Raw genomic sequence first — 20,036 nt, 5'->3', positions numbered from 1 at the left:
ACAAGTATCAGGATGTCTTTTACCTGAGTGTAAGTTTTAATAGAGTTTGTCATTCACAGCTGATCGCCCAGTTGTGGCTGATCAGAATTAATCCAATCTTAATGTTCTCAGCTTTTGCCTGCATATATTAAAAACGCAGCCCTGGAGTTTTTGAACCAAAATGGAGTCCTCAAAACGGACTCTTAACTTCCAGGGATAATGTTGACGACAGGCATATCTGAAGCAAACTATATGCATTTTTAAACACACATAGAATAGTATATGTAGGTGGAGAGTGACATTTCAGCCAGATGTGTGCAGCATGCTAATAAGAATCTTATCATAATGTGTAATGTAACATGTAACATGTAACATGTAACGGATTCAATACAGTTGGTATCCAAAACATTGTTAAAGAATCTTTATCTGGTAATAAATACCCAGCCCTATAATTACAGTAGGTAAGATGATCCTCATGAAAAGTAATTGAGAATGCAGTTTAGTTGTGTAAGAAGACACAAAATCAAATATTTGTACATAAGTTTCACTTGATCATATTAAAACAAAACAACAATTTATTATCTGCTGGTGAACTGCTTAATATTTGCGACAGACCGTGTCCAGGTTCCACTGGAAGACACATTGCAGCCGAAATAAACATTGGGAATCATTGTCTCAGTTCAGCGTACGAACACCAGACCCAAACACAACTGCCGGGTAGAATGTGGCAGTGATGAACAGGGGAGAGCAAAGGAAAATTAAACCTGTAGGCCAGATGATGGCACACTCGTAAATCAAGAGCAAATTAAGCGAGCGACAAGAGTTTTTCTGAAGAGGACTTGTATCCTCCTACCTTCTCTCTTGCTGTTGTGGTGGCCTTTTCCATACGTGTCTGTGATGTCCTTGAAGGAGAAGAGGAAGAGGACCATTTCGCCCTTCTCGTTCTTGATGGGCACGATGTCCAGCAGACACCAGAAGGCCGTACCTGGGGTGGGGAAACCAGATATGTTGTAGGATGTGTAGGAAATCTTCACCAAACTCAGGTGTGCACAGGTTTACGAGATAAAACTCAATTATTTACATGACTGTCAAACTAAAATATGTTAAGAAAGTGTCCAATTTTGTCAATCAAAATCAAACTTTATGAGAAAAAGACGGATCATTTCAAAATAAAAGTGTTTGTTTTGATATGAAATGATAAATAGATCACAATACAAACATATTAATGATGTAAAATGAATCTATTAATAAAAAAAACAAAAAATAACTAATCATAACTTGATATTAAGCCACAGTTTGGGATATCTAATTTAGAGTTGGGTCAACAAACGTAGAATTCACAATCTCTGCAGGTCCTTCTTTTTGCAGATTTTACGTGTTAAAGTCAACTAAAATTGATGGCCACTTCCTTCGTCAAAAGATTATCTACACAATTTAATTGGACATGGAGGGGAAATAGTGATTGTATCCTGAAAAACAAATGACACATCTGTAAATTACATTTAAATAAACATTGGATGTAGTGAATATTAGAATGAATTAAGTATATATCATGTGCAGGTCATTTCTGAACATAATATAATTATAAATTACCTTAAAAATAACTTTGCCTTTTACTCCAACTCACAAGGTTTTCCATGAATGTATTAAAATATTATGCACCATGCGTTTATATGACTGTCTTGATTAAGGCTCCATGATGTACTGCGCCATATGTCAGATTTAATAAAAATTGGAATATTATCAGCATCCCCTGTTCTCTGTTATGTTCTTTCACCTTTACACAAATTCTGATTCTAATAATATGAATCGCTTGTGAGGTTTTATATTGAATTTTTTTTTATTATAACTCCACGACCTGATGAGAATCACCAAGATTCAAGGTTAATGGAGGAATTGTCTAGCGTACAGGCTTTTTACATCAGGAGCCTCATGCTGAATGTTCCTGCTCATTCAGCAACAAAATACAGTGCTTCAACTTTTTCACAGTTTCTTAGCCGGTTTTCAGCACCATGGACAGTTCTGCAGGAGCCTGTGCTGTCAGGGTCTTTTCACGCACACACATTCTTGTACAGCAAGAGAGAGGAAACTCTTTTAGTTTAGTTTAGTGTGTGGATGTTTTGTGTCTTTTCATACTTGTTTGGTAGTTTGTTATTTCAATTTTATGCTACCCCTGTGAAGGACATGTCCTTGTAAAGATCATTTCTTTATGGCTACAGGTTTTTGATTTCCCACGTCAGTTCAGCTCTCACTTTGTCTGTGCCGTGGCTACTTGTGAAGCATGGCGTAGCCTTTCTAAAAATATACCTCACATTAGCTATGGATCATGTTCATGGAGGATTGTGCACAAAGAGAAAGAGCAAGTCAGGGGGGCTGGTTATAACAAGTCAAAGCAGGAAGAGAGCGCCATAGATCCAAGACCTCGCCATAACCCAGTACGCTCATTACTGCAGAAACTGAGCTCTGCCACCAAACAGATGTTTCACATCTCCCCGGTGCACCAGCGTGTGTGTGCTTGTGTGCATACAGTATGTGTTAGACACAGACAAGAAGAAGAAGAAGAAGAAAACAGTGTGGATGGTGATGTTTAACACAAAGCTGTGGGTGTAAATAGATAATGAGAGAAGCTGCTTTTGTGTGTGTATGTGTGTGTGTGTCTGTGTGCCAACTTCATCATGAATTATATCCATCATTTAGATTCTATCTTTAAAAATATGCTCCACTTTCCCCTTTCCCTGTGTTTGTCCTCTTTACTTTTTCTGTTGCAGCGACACTTTGTCATTTTTGGAAATATTAAGAATGACCCTCATTAAGCTGCAGTGGCACTGCTTCACAGTCATTTACTAACTGATTTAGGAATATAATCAATTTAAAAAAAACGGCACTGCATATTTGATGAAGTATCAGCGTAATCAGTGGCTCATACACTCTGAAGCTGCTGCAGGTGTGAATCTCCGTTAAAGAAACCTAATCCCATGTGCCAATCAGGAAGGCTTTATGTTGTTTTTAATGCATGATGTCTCGTTTTAGGTTCAAAAGGGATTAGCTACAATTTAAGAGGGAATGAGGTAAATTCTGGATTTAAGCCGCTGCAATGCACAGGTACACACACACTATGTACAGTAATTTGTAGTTATGGTTGACTTTGCAAATGAGTTATGTGTTATTCCTCCAAACATGCACATTAAGCTGCAGTAGGCAGGATGACATGGTTGTTTAAGTCTCATCTCAAGTTTGTTTGGGTCACAGCTCTCTTCTCTGCCCATATTGACACGTGCATTTATTGCCTGACTCCCTTTTCACATTATTTTTTGAGGTTGCTTTTCCTCATATGCAGTTGATGCCAATGCTGCAATGGTGTCCTTGTTTCATAAAACAGCCAACAGGAGCATCTTCTCAGTGACTTAATCTGTGATTGGTCAATGTCACCCATTGCAGACCAGATTTCTGAACAAAGGCTATGAACAAAATTTGGAGTAAGTGCAGTGCAGAAGTCTTGTTCTGGCTCCAATCACTTGGGATCTGTCAATACTACTTTGTTTTCTTTTAAAAATGCACATATTCTGCTCTAGATACAGCTGTCATCGATACTAAACCCCAGAGTTTAAGAGGGTAGAAAACTGTGAAGTGTGAAAATGCAGCTGGTTCCATTTTTAGTGAGTAAACTACAGGGCTGCCTTTTAGCCTCAGCAATGGCCACGACTTGACAATCAGCTGTGAACGAAAAACTTCAAACAAAAGTCTCACAACATAAATACTTGCTCTTATTTTTTTGCCATAATATTACTTTCTGAAACAAAGAAAACAACTGTAGAGAGAAATATCTGCTTCCTGTTTATGCTTAGTGTGTCTGAGTGGTCATGTGATTTTCATATTCAGGTGTGTTCATACTGAATGGATTAATTTAGATTTAGATTAATGCTAATACGGAGCTGAAACGCTCTGAAAATGCAGTTTTCAAACTAATCATCGCAGTGTGGTGGTTGGATAAAATATCCAGGCTACTTCACCTTTACCTCTCTGTAGCACATGTTTAAGTTATGTTGGATCACTAAGAAAAATTAACTCAGTCAATGTTATTTCAATAAATAAACAAATATATGGGGGGGAAATGTCCTATAATTTCTCCAGGCAATAAAAGACGTTGATGAAGAGAAAAAGAAAAAGATGATAGCAAAGTTAACTGCTTCATAATCTTAAAGGACTAAAAAAGAATTAGGGGTTTATGTTTGCTGTGCACCCACCGTTCTTCTTGTAGAAGTGCACCTCGGTCTGGTACTCCTGTCGGCCCTCCAGAGCCTTCTCCATCAGCTGGGCCACGTGCTCGCTGGTGTCTGCGCCGTACAGGAAGTGGCAGCTACAGTTCTTCTGCATCACCTCCGTCCTTGTGAAGCCCGTCAGTTCACAGAAGCCGTCCGAGCAGTAGACGATGGGGTAGCCGCGGTGGCCCTGGGCGTTACCCAGCAGGAAATTACTGTCTGTGAAAGGGACATGGAAGAAACAGCTGGATGCATCATGTCAAAGTCTAAAATCTGGTCCATAGTTTGTCCCTGAAAAAAATCAAAGACTGTTTAGCTCTTTTGAACCTGCTTCAAAGCTTTGCAGGTTTAGTTGAGTTGGTTTATGACTTCAAAGTTAACATGAATCAGACTTTGGTGTGGACTCTGGTGAAATTAATTTCCCCAGGTCGCCATCATCAGATTTTAGAGCCGACTTATGTTGCTGTGGCTGTCAAAATTCTCCCCCCCCCCTTGCGGTTAAGGGAATTGACTTAGGCTGCAGATATTAAGATTAAAAAAAAAAAGCAGCTGAGTGAGGTACACAAAGAGCACAGGGTTAGTTATTGATTCTAGTTTAACTCTTGGCTTACTTAATTGGACCATGTGACCCACTGAAATACCTGACCCATAAATTCAGAAACTGACAGCACAACAGAAAAGTGCAGGAAAGCGGAAAAAGAGCCACGAGATTACACAAATACATGTGCATTCACAGGAACGGAACGATCAATAAACGTAAGGTTGAATAAACCCAAGCTTTACGCCTGTTTACCTTCAGAAAATGCAGCTCAGGTAAAAGAACAAGAAGGACTGAATTCTTCAACTCTCCTATAAGAAAATGATTTAAATGTGCACGTCAAAGCGCGTATCACACTTTCTTATTCATTATTCTACCTTCAGTTCAGTTTAGAGCTTTGCTGTCTCTCAAGGGGAAATTTGTATAAAGCGAGAAACAACAACATTAAAAACAAAGACATAGGACGACACTGACACAGCTCAACCACACTAAACCAGACGATTAAAATCATCCAGAAGGATCGACTTCTGCAAAACATACTGTATCTGTCATAGATTTTTATAAGTGAGAGCTACTTTGTGCCAATTATTTCACCGGCTTCCTTAATAATTTTTTCTGTCATTTTTCTTTTTTTGCAGCGAAATACTGCCATAAAAAGAGATTTAACTGAAAATTAAAATCGGCTCGATAAAAGATATGTAAAATAAAAACATCAAATGAATAAAATTCAGTCTGTGCAGAAAGTACAGGTCCTTTTTTTTGCAGATATTAGCTGTGTTAAGGTCATGCGACTCAACCATTATGAGATTTTCGAAAACTGATGACCATGTCCTTCGTCGAATGATCCTTTCTCTACACAATCTAATTGACATGGACGGGGAATATGCATAAACTGACTGAGCACACTGTATTCTGGATCGTATTTTGAAATGCAAATGACCACAAGTCAAAATGACATTTAAATAACCTTTGGATGTACTGTATATTAGAATAAATTAACACATTGAAAAATTTGAGGTACAGTATATATTATGAGCAGGTCATTTTTAATTGTAGAATAATTACAAATGACCTTAAATATAAGGTATTCTCTTCCTACAACCAGTACAACTTTTTTTTTATTTAACTACAATTACTTAATGTCTTCCTATAAAATCTTCCAATTCAATCCAACTTTATTTATAAAGCACTTTAAAAAACAACAGCAGCTGAAACAAAGTGCTGTACATCAGATATAAATAAATAAATAAATAAATAAAACAAATAAAATATAAAAAGGACCTAATAGACCTAAGAACATCATATATCATCATATAATAAAATCTTGATTAAGGCTCCTCCACATACTGCACCTCATGTCAGATTTAATAAAAAAAATTTGAATATCGTCAGCATCTACTCTTCTCATGTTCTTTCACCTTTGCCCAAGAGGTTTATTTCTAATTCTGATAATATGAAGAGCTTTATATTGAAAATAAATAAATAAATTTATAACACCATGACCTAATGAGGATCCATAAGATCCATATCACTAAATTTAAATTGTCTTGCATACAGGCTTTTTACATCAGGTCTTATGCTCAATGTTCCTGGTATTAGCTTTTTGACTATTTCTTACCCTGTTTTCAGCACCATGGACAGTTCAGTATATACACACACAGACAGGACATAATTGTACAGCATTCTTAAGAGAAGGATCTCATCAACACAATGTATGCCGTAGCCCCCTCACCCACACTTTAACTATAATTATACACTACATGCCAACTCTTAATGTAAACCCAGCTCTAACCTTGACCCTAAAACCAAGTCTTCACGCTCAAAAAAACATTTAAAGTTTTGAGATCCAGACAAAATGTCCTCAGAAACATTCAAATTTGCCCTCACAGACTACTACCGATGTGTACACGTACACACACACACACACACACACTGCAGTTTGACGTCACCCTTTTCCTCGGTTGCCTGAAACATGTGGCCTTGGTGTCTGCTGCAGTGTGGCTGCCTCCTTTGTTAGACAAATGATTTGGCTACATCTGCCACAGCAGCTACCAGCGGAGAGAAAAAAAACTACTTTGAAACACAATCCATTCAAAGCAGCGCCTGTTCACGCAACTCCTGAACATTTCAAAAGCCAAGTACAGAGCAGCAGCAAACTCAGATGGGTTTTTTTTTTTTAAATAATTAAGATAATAATAATTAAGAGTCTTCTTCTGACTCCTGCATTATTATTTCTACTGCTTTTGAGAAATTAAAACATGGATGAGTACGACCTACACAGAAGAAATAACAGCCTGCAGTTTGAGAAATAACCATACCATTACTAAATAGACTCTAAAGAACACATTCATCATTCCCCTTTAACTTTATTTTTGTGGAGAGGGTTAGTGTGACCTGAGTTGGTCCCACATTAAATTTGTCCATCCTTCCAAGCTTGCAGTGACCAAGCTTGGACATGTCAGGTGACTGGAAGGTTACCGATGAGTGACTGATTATCATCATTGTTCTTGTTTCTTACAAAACAAAGTGAATTAGGAATGTTAGTAAATACTGATACACTAAACTATTGTAATGGTGTGATCGACTTTTGTGTGTGTGTTTGAGTGTGGTTTTCTGACTGAAAATGTATGTCTTAATTTAACCCTTTAATACCTAAGCCTCAAAATGTCCATCTGGACTTTGTTTTGCTTATTTTAACCATACAAGGGCCAGTAACTGACCATTTTTCCAGAATAACTTTAAATATCTGACAATTATTTACAATTTACTACATGTTAAAATACTGTTTTAACAATTTAAAAAAGTGGTAGTGTTAAATTTGAAATTTGAACCGTATAAAACTAAAATAACCTTAGTTTGAGGCCAAAAAATGAAAACTATGTACAGGCGTTTTTCCAGCTCTTTAACCTCTGATGACAATTGTTGTGTGTCTTTTCCTGGTCTCTCTCTCTTCTGTCTCTGCCTCACCTGCCTCTTGTCCATTCTCTCCCTCCTTTCTCTCACCTTCCTCTCCTCTGTCCACTAACCGGTCGAGGCAGATGGCCGCACATTTTTGAGTCTGGTTCTGTCAGAGATTCCTGTTAAAAGGGACTTTTTTTCCTCTCCACTGATGCCTCATGTTTGCTCATTTCTAAGTGGAATTCTTGGGTTTCTCTGCTCTCTATAATGTTGTAAAGGTTTCTGCCTTGAGATCATGTATGTTTAATTGAATTGGATTATTGTCACCCCGGTATTTGGGATATGTATCATATAAATTATTGCCATTGCAAAGCTTCAATATAAATAAACAGTTTTAAGTATTTATTTTTTCAAAAATTAGCTGATTCACTGGTCAATTCTCCGGATTTATGCAATGTTTTTCTCGTCATTCACACACATACAGTAATTCACACTACTGTATCAGAGAGGCAACTTTCAGCGTCTTGCTCAAAGGACACTTAGACAAACAGACTGAAGGAGCCAGGGATTGATCCACCAACCATCTCATAAGTGGACGACCCACTGCACCGCTGTCTTCCCACATGCATTCTATTTACTGCAGAGTTATATCAGTTCGGATTGATTGAGAAACACTGCACGAACCGTGGATGTACAACAAACGTTATACTGTATATTGGGGCTGCACAATTGCAAAGTAATCACAATCACAACATAAAATATTAGATGAATATAAGACGTATGTTTTTTTGATGAAATTCTGCAGTGCAGTAGGAACTCCATGGCCCAAAAACCTTGCTCTTCGGAGAACAACATGTGTTTGGGTTTGTTGAGCCTTTCATCTATTCATGAAAATAACAATTAAGGTGACAAAAATATCCGTCAAAATGATTACATAATGAGTTTTTGACCATACCGAGTGGCTTTATATTATTATCCGTTGTTCGTGCTCGGGCGTCAGCCATCATCGCACAGAAAGTGACTCAACTGAAGACATCAGACTCCAAAATCTCCGAACGCCGAGCAAAGAGGCAGCCCAGAGACAGACGTGTCAGAATTCTACACAGAGCAAACCCAAGGAGGAGGAGTATTAAGCAGCTGCGACTGCACTTTCTACAATCTAGCATTTTAATTGGCCAGACTGAGCAGAAAGCAGTCCATAGGGGATGTCGTTTCTGAGTGGTGACAACCTTTCTTGGGTGTGCAGTGAGCAGCAACTAAATTGTCACTGTGGAATTAAAGAAAGAGACAGGCATTAGTCGGATCCATCAAGAGGGATTTTTTTTTTTCATAGCTAATGCTCCATCTTCCAACTCCTGCTTCCCACATTTCACTACATGGAAAATGATCTATTTCTATTTCTATTACCAGTGTGGTTTTAATGATGAGAGTCTAATAACTGGTTATGAGCAAGTTAAAAACAGCTCCACAAATCTGACTACCAGAGAAACAATGGCTGAACAAAAAACCATGCCCTCTTTTTTTATGTTCTAAAAATTCATGACTCTTCAACTCAGTGAGCCAGGAAGAGAAAGTGCATTCATCCTTCGGTTTATGTAACGTTCACCTAAGAATAGGTATATTTCGACTCAGCATCCCTAAATCGGTGCTTCAAATAGGTCAAAGGCAGGTACAGTCGTAAATCACTTTAGAATGATGCACATGAACCAAAAATCCGGTGAGGGGGAAAAAAGACTTTCTTGCTGCAAAGCACTGAGGATTAGATTAGTCACCGGAGTTATCTGCCGGATTGAGAGAAGTTTCATTCAAGCTCTAACGTTTGAAAGTTGTTGCTTTTTAGGAAGAAGTGTCTTTTATTTAGCATGAGCTAAGAATATTGACAGTATTGTCATGTCTGCACAAGTAGCTGGATCCAGCAGCTGTATACATGTCCTTGTATATTTCCTATAGGACATTTAAAAACAACGTCACTTGACAAAGGACACAAATACTAATATAAACAAAAGAACACTAGAAATAAAACACACGCAAAAAATAAATGATAAAAACTTCATACGGAGAAACACAAACATTAAAAATTGGATACGAATACACGTTAGGTCTCAACCAGAGCTGCAGCTCAGTGAGAAGAGATAAGTCTTCAGATGTTCTTTTGTTGTTGTTTTTAATTAGTCTAAGGTCTGGGCAGCTCTCACATATAAAGGTATAGGAGCTGCCACCAAAAGCTTAGCATAAAGACTGGAAACAGGGGAAAAGCGAGACTGGATTTGATCTCAAACGTACAGTCATTGTGATATCAACATGCTCCATGTAGACAGTTTCTTGTACTCGTTTTGTTTGGAAAAGAACTTCCCTAAACGTTAATTTACACACACTGCAGAGAAATAAGAAGGGAATTAGACACTTGCAACATGAGCTGAGAGGTTGTTACTGGATTTAAAATAATGCTTACATTTTATTTAAAACTTAATTTATACATTTATACCTCCCAGGCAGTGAGGGATGTTTTTGTGGGGAGTAGCAAAACAATTTTTAAAGTGATATTACGACGTTCATTCTTTTTTTTTCCCCATAAAGCCCACCCTGTTGGAATAGATTAATTTTTTTTCAGTGTCTGCACAAGATACTCGTTGTCTTCGGTCTATGTTGATAGCAAAATCACCTTTACATTATTTGTTATATATTATTGCAAAATTCAGCCACTTCAACAAATACTGCATGTTTTCCTAATATCACACACCCCCAATATCAGTGACATTTATACACTTTTGGTTTATAACAGATTATATATAAAATGCTATATTGCAAATAAAACATGTATATAATTCATATTTTAAAAGTGAAAGGGAAGGTCAACCATAGAGTGACCAGGATGGACAGGATTAGAAATTAGCATAATAGAGGGACAGCTCGGGCTTAACAGTTTGGCAATAAAGTAATAGAGGTGAGGTGGAGATGGTTCAGTGGACAAAGGATGTTGAAGATGGAGCTGCAGGGCAGAAGGAAAAGAAAAAAAAACAGAGAAGGTTTGTGGATGTTGTGAAGGAGGACATGAGGACAGTTGGAGTGGACACAAGTGGTAGGACAAGATGGAGGCAGTGATCGGCTGTGATGACCCCTAAAGGGAGAAGCCGAAAGAAGAAGTTTACAAACAGATTTTAACTTTGGAGTCACCTTTCTTAAGATGGAGCTGTTCTCCACTATGGCTTCAGTTATTGTACTCAGTTACTAAATTGTTTGTCTTCTGTCTGTACAAGGTTTTTTCTCTCTCTCTGTCTTCTTTCTTCAATCTTCCAAATTCCAACTCTCAGCAAGATAAATGTTATTTTATTTATTTTCAAAATGCCAAACTATTCATTGAAGTTGGGTGCATCATCTGTTTCAGAGCAGATGATTGTGTATCTTGAAAGCAGTCTTTTCTATGAAAAAAATGTCACTCTCTATCAGTCGATAATTGAACAATTGCTTCTCCTCCGGTAACTTTGTCAACGAGTTGTCAGCACTCAGATGAAAGTCACTTGATAAAAAGCGTGTGTGCTCTTTAGGGGCCTTTTCTGGCAGAAACACTGACCATATCAGGACCAGTAGTCCTCATGGAGACCAAAAACTCCATGAGTCCTAAAGAGGCAGAACCTCATTTCTGAGGAACTGGTGAAGTTTAGGGCTAAGATTTGAATTGTGGTTAGTTAGCGTTAGGGTTATGTGTTAACTGGTTGTTGTTAAGGTTAGGGATAAGGCTTTGGTTAGGCTGGCAAAATGAGAGGAACCCAATGAGTCCTTCAAAGTATAGCTGTGCAAACCTGTGTGTGTGTATGTGTCTGTGTGAGATTGTGACAATGCCTCAATTCTTAGCCATAATCCTCTCAGGGATATTGCTACGAGTGGCCGCTCCGCTGCGCCAGCCTCCTTAATTACACATCTGTGCCGACTTGCAACAACTGTAATCTGACATGAAAACACTACATGCTACACTGCTAGCAATGAGCAACATGCATTGTGTCTGCGTTGCACACGCTCACATGCGATGTTGCAGAAGCAATGAAGTCCATGAGGCTCGGCCTCTGCATCAGCAGCTAATTACCACCCAGTGGCATGTAATTACTTATTGGGAGCAGATGGGTGAGAGATGCGAGAAGTGGACTGGCAGGGAGAAAGGTCACTGGTGTGATAAAGCAGCATGAAGAAAATCAGTGCAAACCTTGTTTTTGATATCAATTATTGATTGGATTTTCTTTTTGGTGACAGACACAACATTTGGAGAAATGATTACCGTATTTAGAGCTTGTTTGATAAATTGTGTTTCTTGAACTGCAATTACAGTGTGAAGCGTCTTTATCACAAAAACAGTGGAAGGTGCCTCGCACTCACTCACACCATCATTCACACGCTGATGGTACAGGTGGTGTAAGGTACAGATGACTATTCAAAGCTGCTTTACACTACAGCTTTTGCCTTTCAACCAGAGATTAATACAGCATAGCTGTCCGGAGCAACAGTGTGTCTTGCCCAAGGACACATCAGGTAGACTAGCGGAGCTAGGAGTCAAACCCACAACCTTCAAGTTGAAAGACGACTCGCTCTACCGCAAAGCTACTGTCACACTACTACTACCACCCGTCACAGCAAATCAAATGCACTGTTGTATTTCGGTAGAATTGACCAAACTGACACTGCTGAATGACATCACATTTTCAACAAAAGTTGTGAAGTTCGATACCAAGCCCTAGGTGTGAAGGAACCAGGGTTTAAACCACCAATCCTGTGATAAAGCTCAACATCGATTAATGGTTTTGATACGGACAAATCATGAGCTCAGAAACTCTAAAACTAAATATCAGGGGGTTCAAAGAAAGCAGCAAAGGATGACGCAAAAGCTTGTGTCTGCAGCTCCCCATTAAGACCTGCTTGTCAGCTATAGGTAACAATGTGCACCTCGAGGCTTCAGTTTGACTGTTCTTTCTGTCTTCCCTTTGGTTGCCTTTCAACAAAAAAGTGTTCAGGGGGAAATAAACTGGCTTCTTATCTCTGCCTGCAGCTGCCCTGTGGTAACACTGTCCCACAGGGTGAGCGCTGCTGTCAATGTGAAAACACCGCGAGGGAGGTCGTATAAAGGGGCTGGGGGAGGTTGGAATGGACACAAAGGACAGACGCGTATGTTGTAAAACACAAGCACACACATAGATGCACACAATGGACATTAGCGGAGATGAAGCACATCCCCCCCCGTCTTGCGCATATGAGTTGTTACCATCGGGCAGATGGTATGTGGTGCCGTCCATCTGAACCAGTGGGGCTCGCAGATCATTTGGGCCAACAAGTTTGTCACTGCTGAACAAACTGTGGAACAAATCACGGAGCCTGTGTGTGTGTGTGTGAGGATGCACTTTGTAATATGTAAGGCACTTAAACAGGTCTACTTGTGAAGTTAATTGGTGGGGTTAATGACGTGTGTGGTATTATTGTTACTGTTTGCTTATGTGAATGTGCTCTACGGCGCACAAAGGTATTCCGAAAGGACTGATAAATCTGTCTATCCATCTATGCTTCCATCTTTCATCTACACATGCATATCTATCCATACCAGACGTCTCAAAGTCGCAGCCCCTGGGCATCATGAGTGTATTTCTTTGTTATTGTATTGTAAGTATTTATTTTTACATAACAAAAAACTAATTTTGAAATTCTCTGAAATGCCATCATGAATGTTATTGCGATATTCTGATGGAATATTGTGATGTCAATTTAAACTTATCACCCGCCACTTCTGAACAGTAGTTTTTCCCCAAAGTATTTCACCGTCATAGCTGATAATTATAATATAATTATTATAATATAATGTAAATAATTTTGGTTTAAAAAGTACCTAATTTGAGTCTAAATGTAGATTTCACATGATGCAAATTCCAAGAATGAATAACATTTCGCTAATTAAGTGGTTTTTCTATGTTTATGAACATTCTGTCATGAAGTGTGAGGAAATGTGGCATAAATGTAGTTTGATGTCTGCATTATTCAGATTTAATGTCATAATAAATTATTGATTCATGGCCTGACATATTTAGTACTGAATATTTCAGAAAATTGTGATTATGAGATTGCAAAAATTATTGCTGAGAGGAAAATCTGTTGTCTTGGTAGCATTTTTCACACAAAGTCAATCACTCATTGCCCCCCAGATCTGTAGTGTTTGGTCAATGCACATTATTCAGTGATGGTCCAAACAGAAAAGTGGAGGGTTCGTATTCTGTGTAACGATAAACATAAACACGTGCTTCAACAACTTCTCAACACCCTGACCCTGATCTTTGACCGCTGATAATTTCTCTCCGGGGATCAATTGTCACAAACAGTAAGTCCTGTGACATTGCTATGAGCTGTGCAGCGCCGCGCCATGCCATAGGTTAGTGATTTAACCTGTTGTGACATTTGCTTGATTGTGTTGGGAGTCTATATCCGCCATATACGAGTCATTTCCTCAGCTGCCAACCTGTTCATTTAAAATCCACTTTAAATGTTGCTTTCAGTGTTTGTAAATGCTATTACTAAGGTCACGCATGGTCCAGGTATTGTGTTTCATATTTTTATTAATAACTCTCACTCAGATTAGCAGAGTAGAATGCTGCATAAAGCATAACAACTGATAACCAAAACATTGTTTTGTTGTGTAGCTTTAAATAGGCTTGCTGTGGTAAAATGTGGTCTTGTTTTGCATAATGGAAACAATCAGAGTAATTATCATTCCTATTATTATTATTATTATTAGTAGCATGCTGGGTAAAATATAAAAAAAAATCATCCCATAATAAATTGCCTTTTTTTTATAAATAGATGGTGAAATTAGTGCCATTGCTGGAGTGACTAGATTTTTACATTTTGGACAGTGTTTGACGGCACGGCTGCTCAATCAGCAGTTCTGCTGATCTATAAGGCTTTTCTTTTTTACTCAGACTGAACAAAATGTGTGTCTTTTAAAGCCTGCATAGAATCATGAACGATTTGTTTATATCTTTGTGTACACAAATGATTAAATCTTGTTTTCGTCTTTGTTTTCACAAGCAAGTTAATTGGTTTCATGTGACCCAAATGCAATCTGGTGTAATTCAGGTTTGGAAGCCGTCAATCAGTGAGTATCATATTTTACATACATGTAAATAATGGAATACAAGAATAACTGGCTGATACAAATAATACATACTGTAAAAAAACACTGCAGAATAATTTTGGCTGCTCAGTCAGCAATGGTGTTTTCTTTTGCTTTGATGATTTAAAAGCATTTTAATGAGTCCAAAATGTAGATTTCATATTGTGCATTAATACATTTGGCTAATTAAGCTCGTTTTTCCTATGTTTATGAACATTCTGTTATGAAGAGTGAGGAAATGTGGTAAAAAGCAAATGTAGTGGGATGTCTGCATATTCAGATTAAATGTCATAATAAATTGTTAATTCATGGCCCGACTCCAAATTTAGTATCAAGTATTTCAGAAAGTTGTGATTCTGAGCTTCTCAAAACTATGACAAAACTATACAACTAACTTTGTATGATTTGTTTGAGATGCTTATCTTCATATACCTAGAGGAAAATCTGTTTTCTCATTTAACTGGTGGGCATACTTGGTAGCATTTGTCACAGAAAAATCCACACATTTGTAGACATGATAAAAATGTGTTGTTGTTGATGATGTTATTCTGCCTCTGTTTGATTTAAAGTATATGCTGCTGTCTATCAGACTTGACTGAGGGAGCATTTGTGTGTATACAGCAGCAGCACAGGAGCAGACAAGGTCATGAGACGTACACTTCTGAAACTTTGTGTGGTCGCTTTTTAGTGTTTTCAGTCATACTCCCATCTGTTTGCAGTTGTCTTACTTTATTAGCTCAATGATGATGTTGCCTCTTTCTATCCTGGCATTAAACAAATAACTTCCTGTGTGTCACGTTGGAATAACACAAGATCTAAATGTCCCTATACTGAGAAACACAGAGAGAGAGTCATGTGGAGCCCACTGGCTTAATCCACACCATGCATCCAAGTTATTTGTCAATAGTTTCAATGGACACTTTTATATTTAAAAAGAAATTACAGACTACAGCTTTAAAACACTTGTTTGTAAGTTAGAGAAATTGGTTCTGTGAATAGTCTATCGACAAAAATGGGAAGCCTTCTTTGGCGTTTGAGGTGATATTGAAGAGGAACCCCAGGTGCACACTAACACATTTTAAAGTGCACCTTTCTGAAACAAGCTGATTTTTAAACCCTCTTGATCGAAGACGGAGTTCAGATTTTTTTTCGGGCCGCTTTTTTTTTTCCTCAAAGACCGAAGTATGCAAGCATCATCCATGTCAAGTGGCAGGACCCCGTTGCCTTGGAAACAGGAAGGAAGCTATTTTGACTCGTGGGCATGCTGCCACTCCTCTATGAGCCATGGCCTCATGGAGAAGCGGCGTAATGTCTGCACATAGCTGACAACATTGATCTGTTGGACGACATGACCTTTGCCACTTAGTCAGTTGCATGAGGGTGAAAGAATAAACAACCTTTTTTTGAAAATATGAAATAATCTACAGCATATAGGCTCAGCTGTCCAGAGCTATAAGAGGAACCATCAGCAGATCACCAAGGTTTCTGCAGCATTTATTAACACTAAGTGATAATTATTATTATTGCTAATTTTCTATATGTGAAGCAGTGTTGCACATTACAGCAGACACTGAGCATAAAATGAAAGTGTTTATTTCCCTAATGCTCCCTCACACAGTGAGGTCAGAGAGGAGGTTCAACCAGAGAGCAGCCCTCTGGAGTTGGCAGTGAGAGCGAGTTTAGCTCAAGGACTCTCCAGCAGGGCAGCTGCAACATGAGGACATACTGTATTATGTGCTAACCATCTCGTCTCCGGGTTCCATGTATATTCTGCATATAAACAACCTTCTTGATTTCCATTTTGAAGCACCGGTGTATAAGAATTAGTGACATCTAATGGTGACACTGCAGATTGCAACAAACAAAGGACCTTTCCACTCACCTCTACTTTTCTATCAGGGAACGATGATAGTGTTCGCATACCAGAAAGGTATGAGCATCAAGGTGCCCTGAGACTGATGGGGTTTCCATATAAACAGGTAATAAAAACACACACTCACTCCACTCCCTCTCCTGTTTCCTGCATCTTATTTGTTGGTTTACATACTGTGATAGTAAGGACAATGCTGAGAATATTGTGTATCCCTACATGAAATACACACATGTCCATTCAGCCTGCTGTAGAAACATGATATCACAAGATGGTGGACTTCGTTAAAGCACGACCCTTGCCCCACAACATGCCACAACAAACAGTTTCTCCTTTTACAGTGATTATACATTTATACAAAATCAGTTAGGGTAGTAAACTCAATTTCTGCCGTTAAATCCTCAGAAAGGTTACACACAGGGGTTACAGTATATTCTGAATTCTGATATGCAACACATCATTCTCATTAAACACCTCTTTAGGATCGCAAAGCTAAAGCTGTGATTGTGTCGCCGACTCGCCAACAAAGTAATGTCACCAATCTCACTCTCTTTCTTATTTCAGAAAGTCTCACAAAAGGCCCAGCTCAGAGAATGACTGGGGAGAAAAACAGCCGTTCTTTCCTCCTGCTGCCACAGACAGAGGGAGAAAAGGAGAGATCGACAAGCGAACAAACACAGACGTCCCCACGGTATTTGTTTACAATGAGCCACAACTTCCCCTGAGGTGGCACAAGGTAACAAAACAAGAGACACAAGCCAAGCAGAAACGGCAGCACACACAGCTTAGTGGCTACAGCGGATGATTTGGAGTTATTGTTGAGTTTATAAAAGACAGATGATAAAAGACAACAGGATTTCAGAAGGTCAAGTCTCTTCTTGTGATTTCACTGTAAAAGCAGAAACAAACTTTTTCCTTTATATCCCTGTACGACCAGCAGCAGATGTTGCCTGGGTCCGTCAAAGTTGTGCTGTTTCTAGTTCAGATACAGAACATCAGACCTGAGGACACATGTAGCTTGCTAATATTCAAATTCAAGGGATTTTAATAAATGAATTTGCTTCTGCCTTTAAAAACTAGAGCATGGTGCAACCTGCAAGTCTTTCTTATTACCTGTGACGACAACCACCCTCAATAATTAATTGTTACTGATGTTTCTGAAGTATCTTTTACTGTCATTAGATAGGATATGATATAAGTGTTTCCACTGTACTCACGGGTGCCATCGAAGCGTGTAGCTATGGTGTCCAGAAAGGTGTTCTGGGGGGCCAGGAGGCCCTTCATCACTGGCATCTTGGCCCAGATGTGGGGCAGCCAACCACTGGCTTGGCGTCACACCATCCCAAAATTGGAGCAGGTGGCTTCCAGGGGCACTCAACAGGGGCAGGAGGAGACTTTTAAGGGGTGGCAGTCCAGTCACTTGGACACACATTTACAGTAAACTCAACTACCTGTCTCCAAGCGAAGCTTCTCGCAAAGACAGCAGAGCAGCCTGGGGAAGCCTGGAATAACTCAATCCACCACTGAAAAGGTTTAGGTGAGAAATTAAGAGTAGCAATCACCGGCAAAAGTCAGCAAGGAGGGATCTGGTCCTGATGACGATGAGATCCAGACAGCTTCTGATCCATCAGCCCAGTTGTTGATTGTCTGCTCCTCTTACTCAGAGAGCTCCTTCCAGCAGCAGCGTGGAAGAAGTTATGCTCTATATCACCTCTGTTTTCCATTTATAAGTGGACCAGGAACCTGATCTACAAGACAAGAAAAAAAAAAGACAGGGCATGTGTCCACACCTCTTTCATCCGTCAGCTCAGCACTCTGTCAGGATGCTGTGGCAGAGTAGTGCTCTGGAGCTTTCTCTCCCTCTCTTTCTCTCTCTCTCACACACCCGCTCCTGCTTCCATCCACTCTTGTGATAGCCCAGCCAATGATATGCTGGCATCCTCTGTGGGGACCTGTTTCCATCTGTGGTGGGGGTAGAGAGAGAGAGAGAAAGAGAGAGAAGGAGGGAGCAGGGAGGGAGGAGGATGCTTTCGGAGCAGGTGACAGCACCATTACACCACATAGAGCTACTATCAGCACATGGCTTTTGTGTGCATGTCTGCAAATCAAGGAAAGATGGATTACCTGCATTTCAGTCAATGCAGCCGATTGTATTCAGCCAGACCATGTGGTATTGTGCTGTTCTGTCATGGGAGTCTGACTTAAGGGGAAATTGTGGAAGTGTGTGTGTGTGAGTGTTTTTCTTTATGTTTATTTTCTACTTCTACTGCATCTACTTTGTGGTGGAGCTGTATAAGCTAATCTTTGAATATTGCTGTTTTTAACAAACTTTTTTCCTCTCTTCTGGATGGAGCTGGTCACTACCATCCCTTACAATATCCTCATGAGAGAATTAAGGCTCTGTGGGTAAAAGCTGCTAAGAGCGGATTAAAAGGATAAGCCTGGAGATGTTTTTCATGAGGACCAAAGAAACATCACATCTTATCTCACTTTGACCCAAGCAAACGGCACAGCTCAGCTGATACAGTAAACATCTAATGATGATGCTCGGCAGTTTAGAACATTTCTTGTCCACTTTAATATATATTTTCTTATTTTACAGTAAACGGAGAAAGATGAGCCTATTCCCTTCACTACGGATGGTCTGCGCGTTAAATGACAGCAGTTTAAGGTGTAATGTAATGATGTTAAAATTGACTCAACTTTGGGCAGAAGAGGTGACATAATGGGCCTAAAGACTGTGATGGTTGTGTCCACTTTAATTGTGACTAGAGGAGGTTATGAACAGGAGGGAAAGTCTGAGTTTTACTCAATTGTAAAGCTGAATTGTCACTGTGATTTATGTGCAACTTCAGGTTTTGCAGCCAGCACCTGAATAAAAACCATAAATAGATCCTACATCAATATGTCACTGAATACAGAATAAATGTATGTGTGTATATATACATATATATATGTATATGTATATGTATATATATATACATACACATATACATATATATACACAAATATATATGTATATATATACACATATATATAAATGCATGCATTACTCTTTGTTTTAATGACTCATGGGAGCGTATGAAGAAATGCAGCTGTGACATAACAGGTTTAAAAATGGAATATTGTCGTTTTTCTGTGGCAGTGCCTGCAACAAGAGAAAGGGGAAAACAGATGTTCACATTACATTTCCTAGACCACAAATCAAGTGTAACTTAATGCAAATTGGGAGTAAAGTGAACAAAATGCGTGACCAAAAAAATAAATAAGCAGACATATATTTCCGGTTGGGCGATGGTAATCTTGTGGAAGCTGTGCGTGAGCTTCCTCAAGCCCACAAAGTGAAGATTA

At 39.0% G+C, this 20,036-nt stretch overlaps 1 protein-coding gene across 3 annotated transcripts in view; it reads right to left on the bottom strand.

Moving 5' to 3' along the window:
• Positions 1-19,616, bottom strand: part of kcnh4b (potassium voltage-gated channel, subfamily H (eag-related), member 4b) — a 50,413-nt gene extending 30,797 nt beyond the window's left edge. The window contains exons 1-4 of one of the 3 annotated variants that reach the window (XM_044014044.1): positions 18,137-19,616; positions 17,903-18,058; positions 4,224-4,457; positions 833-964 (exon numbers count right to left, since the gene is read on the bottom strand). In XM_044014044.1, coding sequence (XP_043869979.1) covers positions 833-964; positions 4,224-4,457; positions 17,903-17,978 — 442 coding nt within the window. In that variant the 5' untranslated portion in view covers positions 17,979-18,058; positions 18,137-19,616. Of the gene's footprint in view, positions 1-832; positions 965-4,223; positions 4,458-17,902 lie in introns of all 3 variants that reach the window. The other 2 variants (XM_044014043.1, XM_044014042.1) reach the window with 2 other exon arrangements.
• Positions 19,617-20,036: the final 420 nt, after the last annotated feature.

This window comes from Solea senegalensis, linkage group LG18 (genome assembly GCF_019176455.1).
Source record: "Solea senegalensis isolate Sse05_10M linkage group LG18, IFAPA_SoseM_1, whole genome shotgun sequence".
NCBI lineage: Eukaryota > Metazoa > Chordata > Actinopteri > Pleuronectiformes > Soleidae > Solea > Solea senegalensis.
This window is presented reverse-complemented; position numbering and strand designations above follow the sequence as displayed.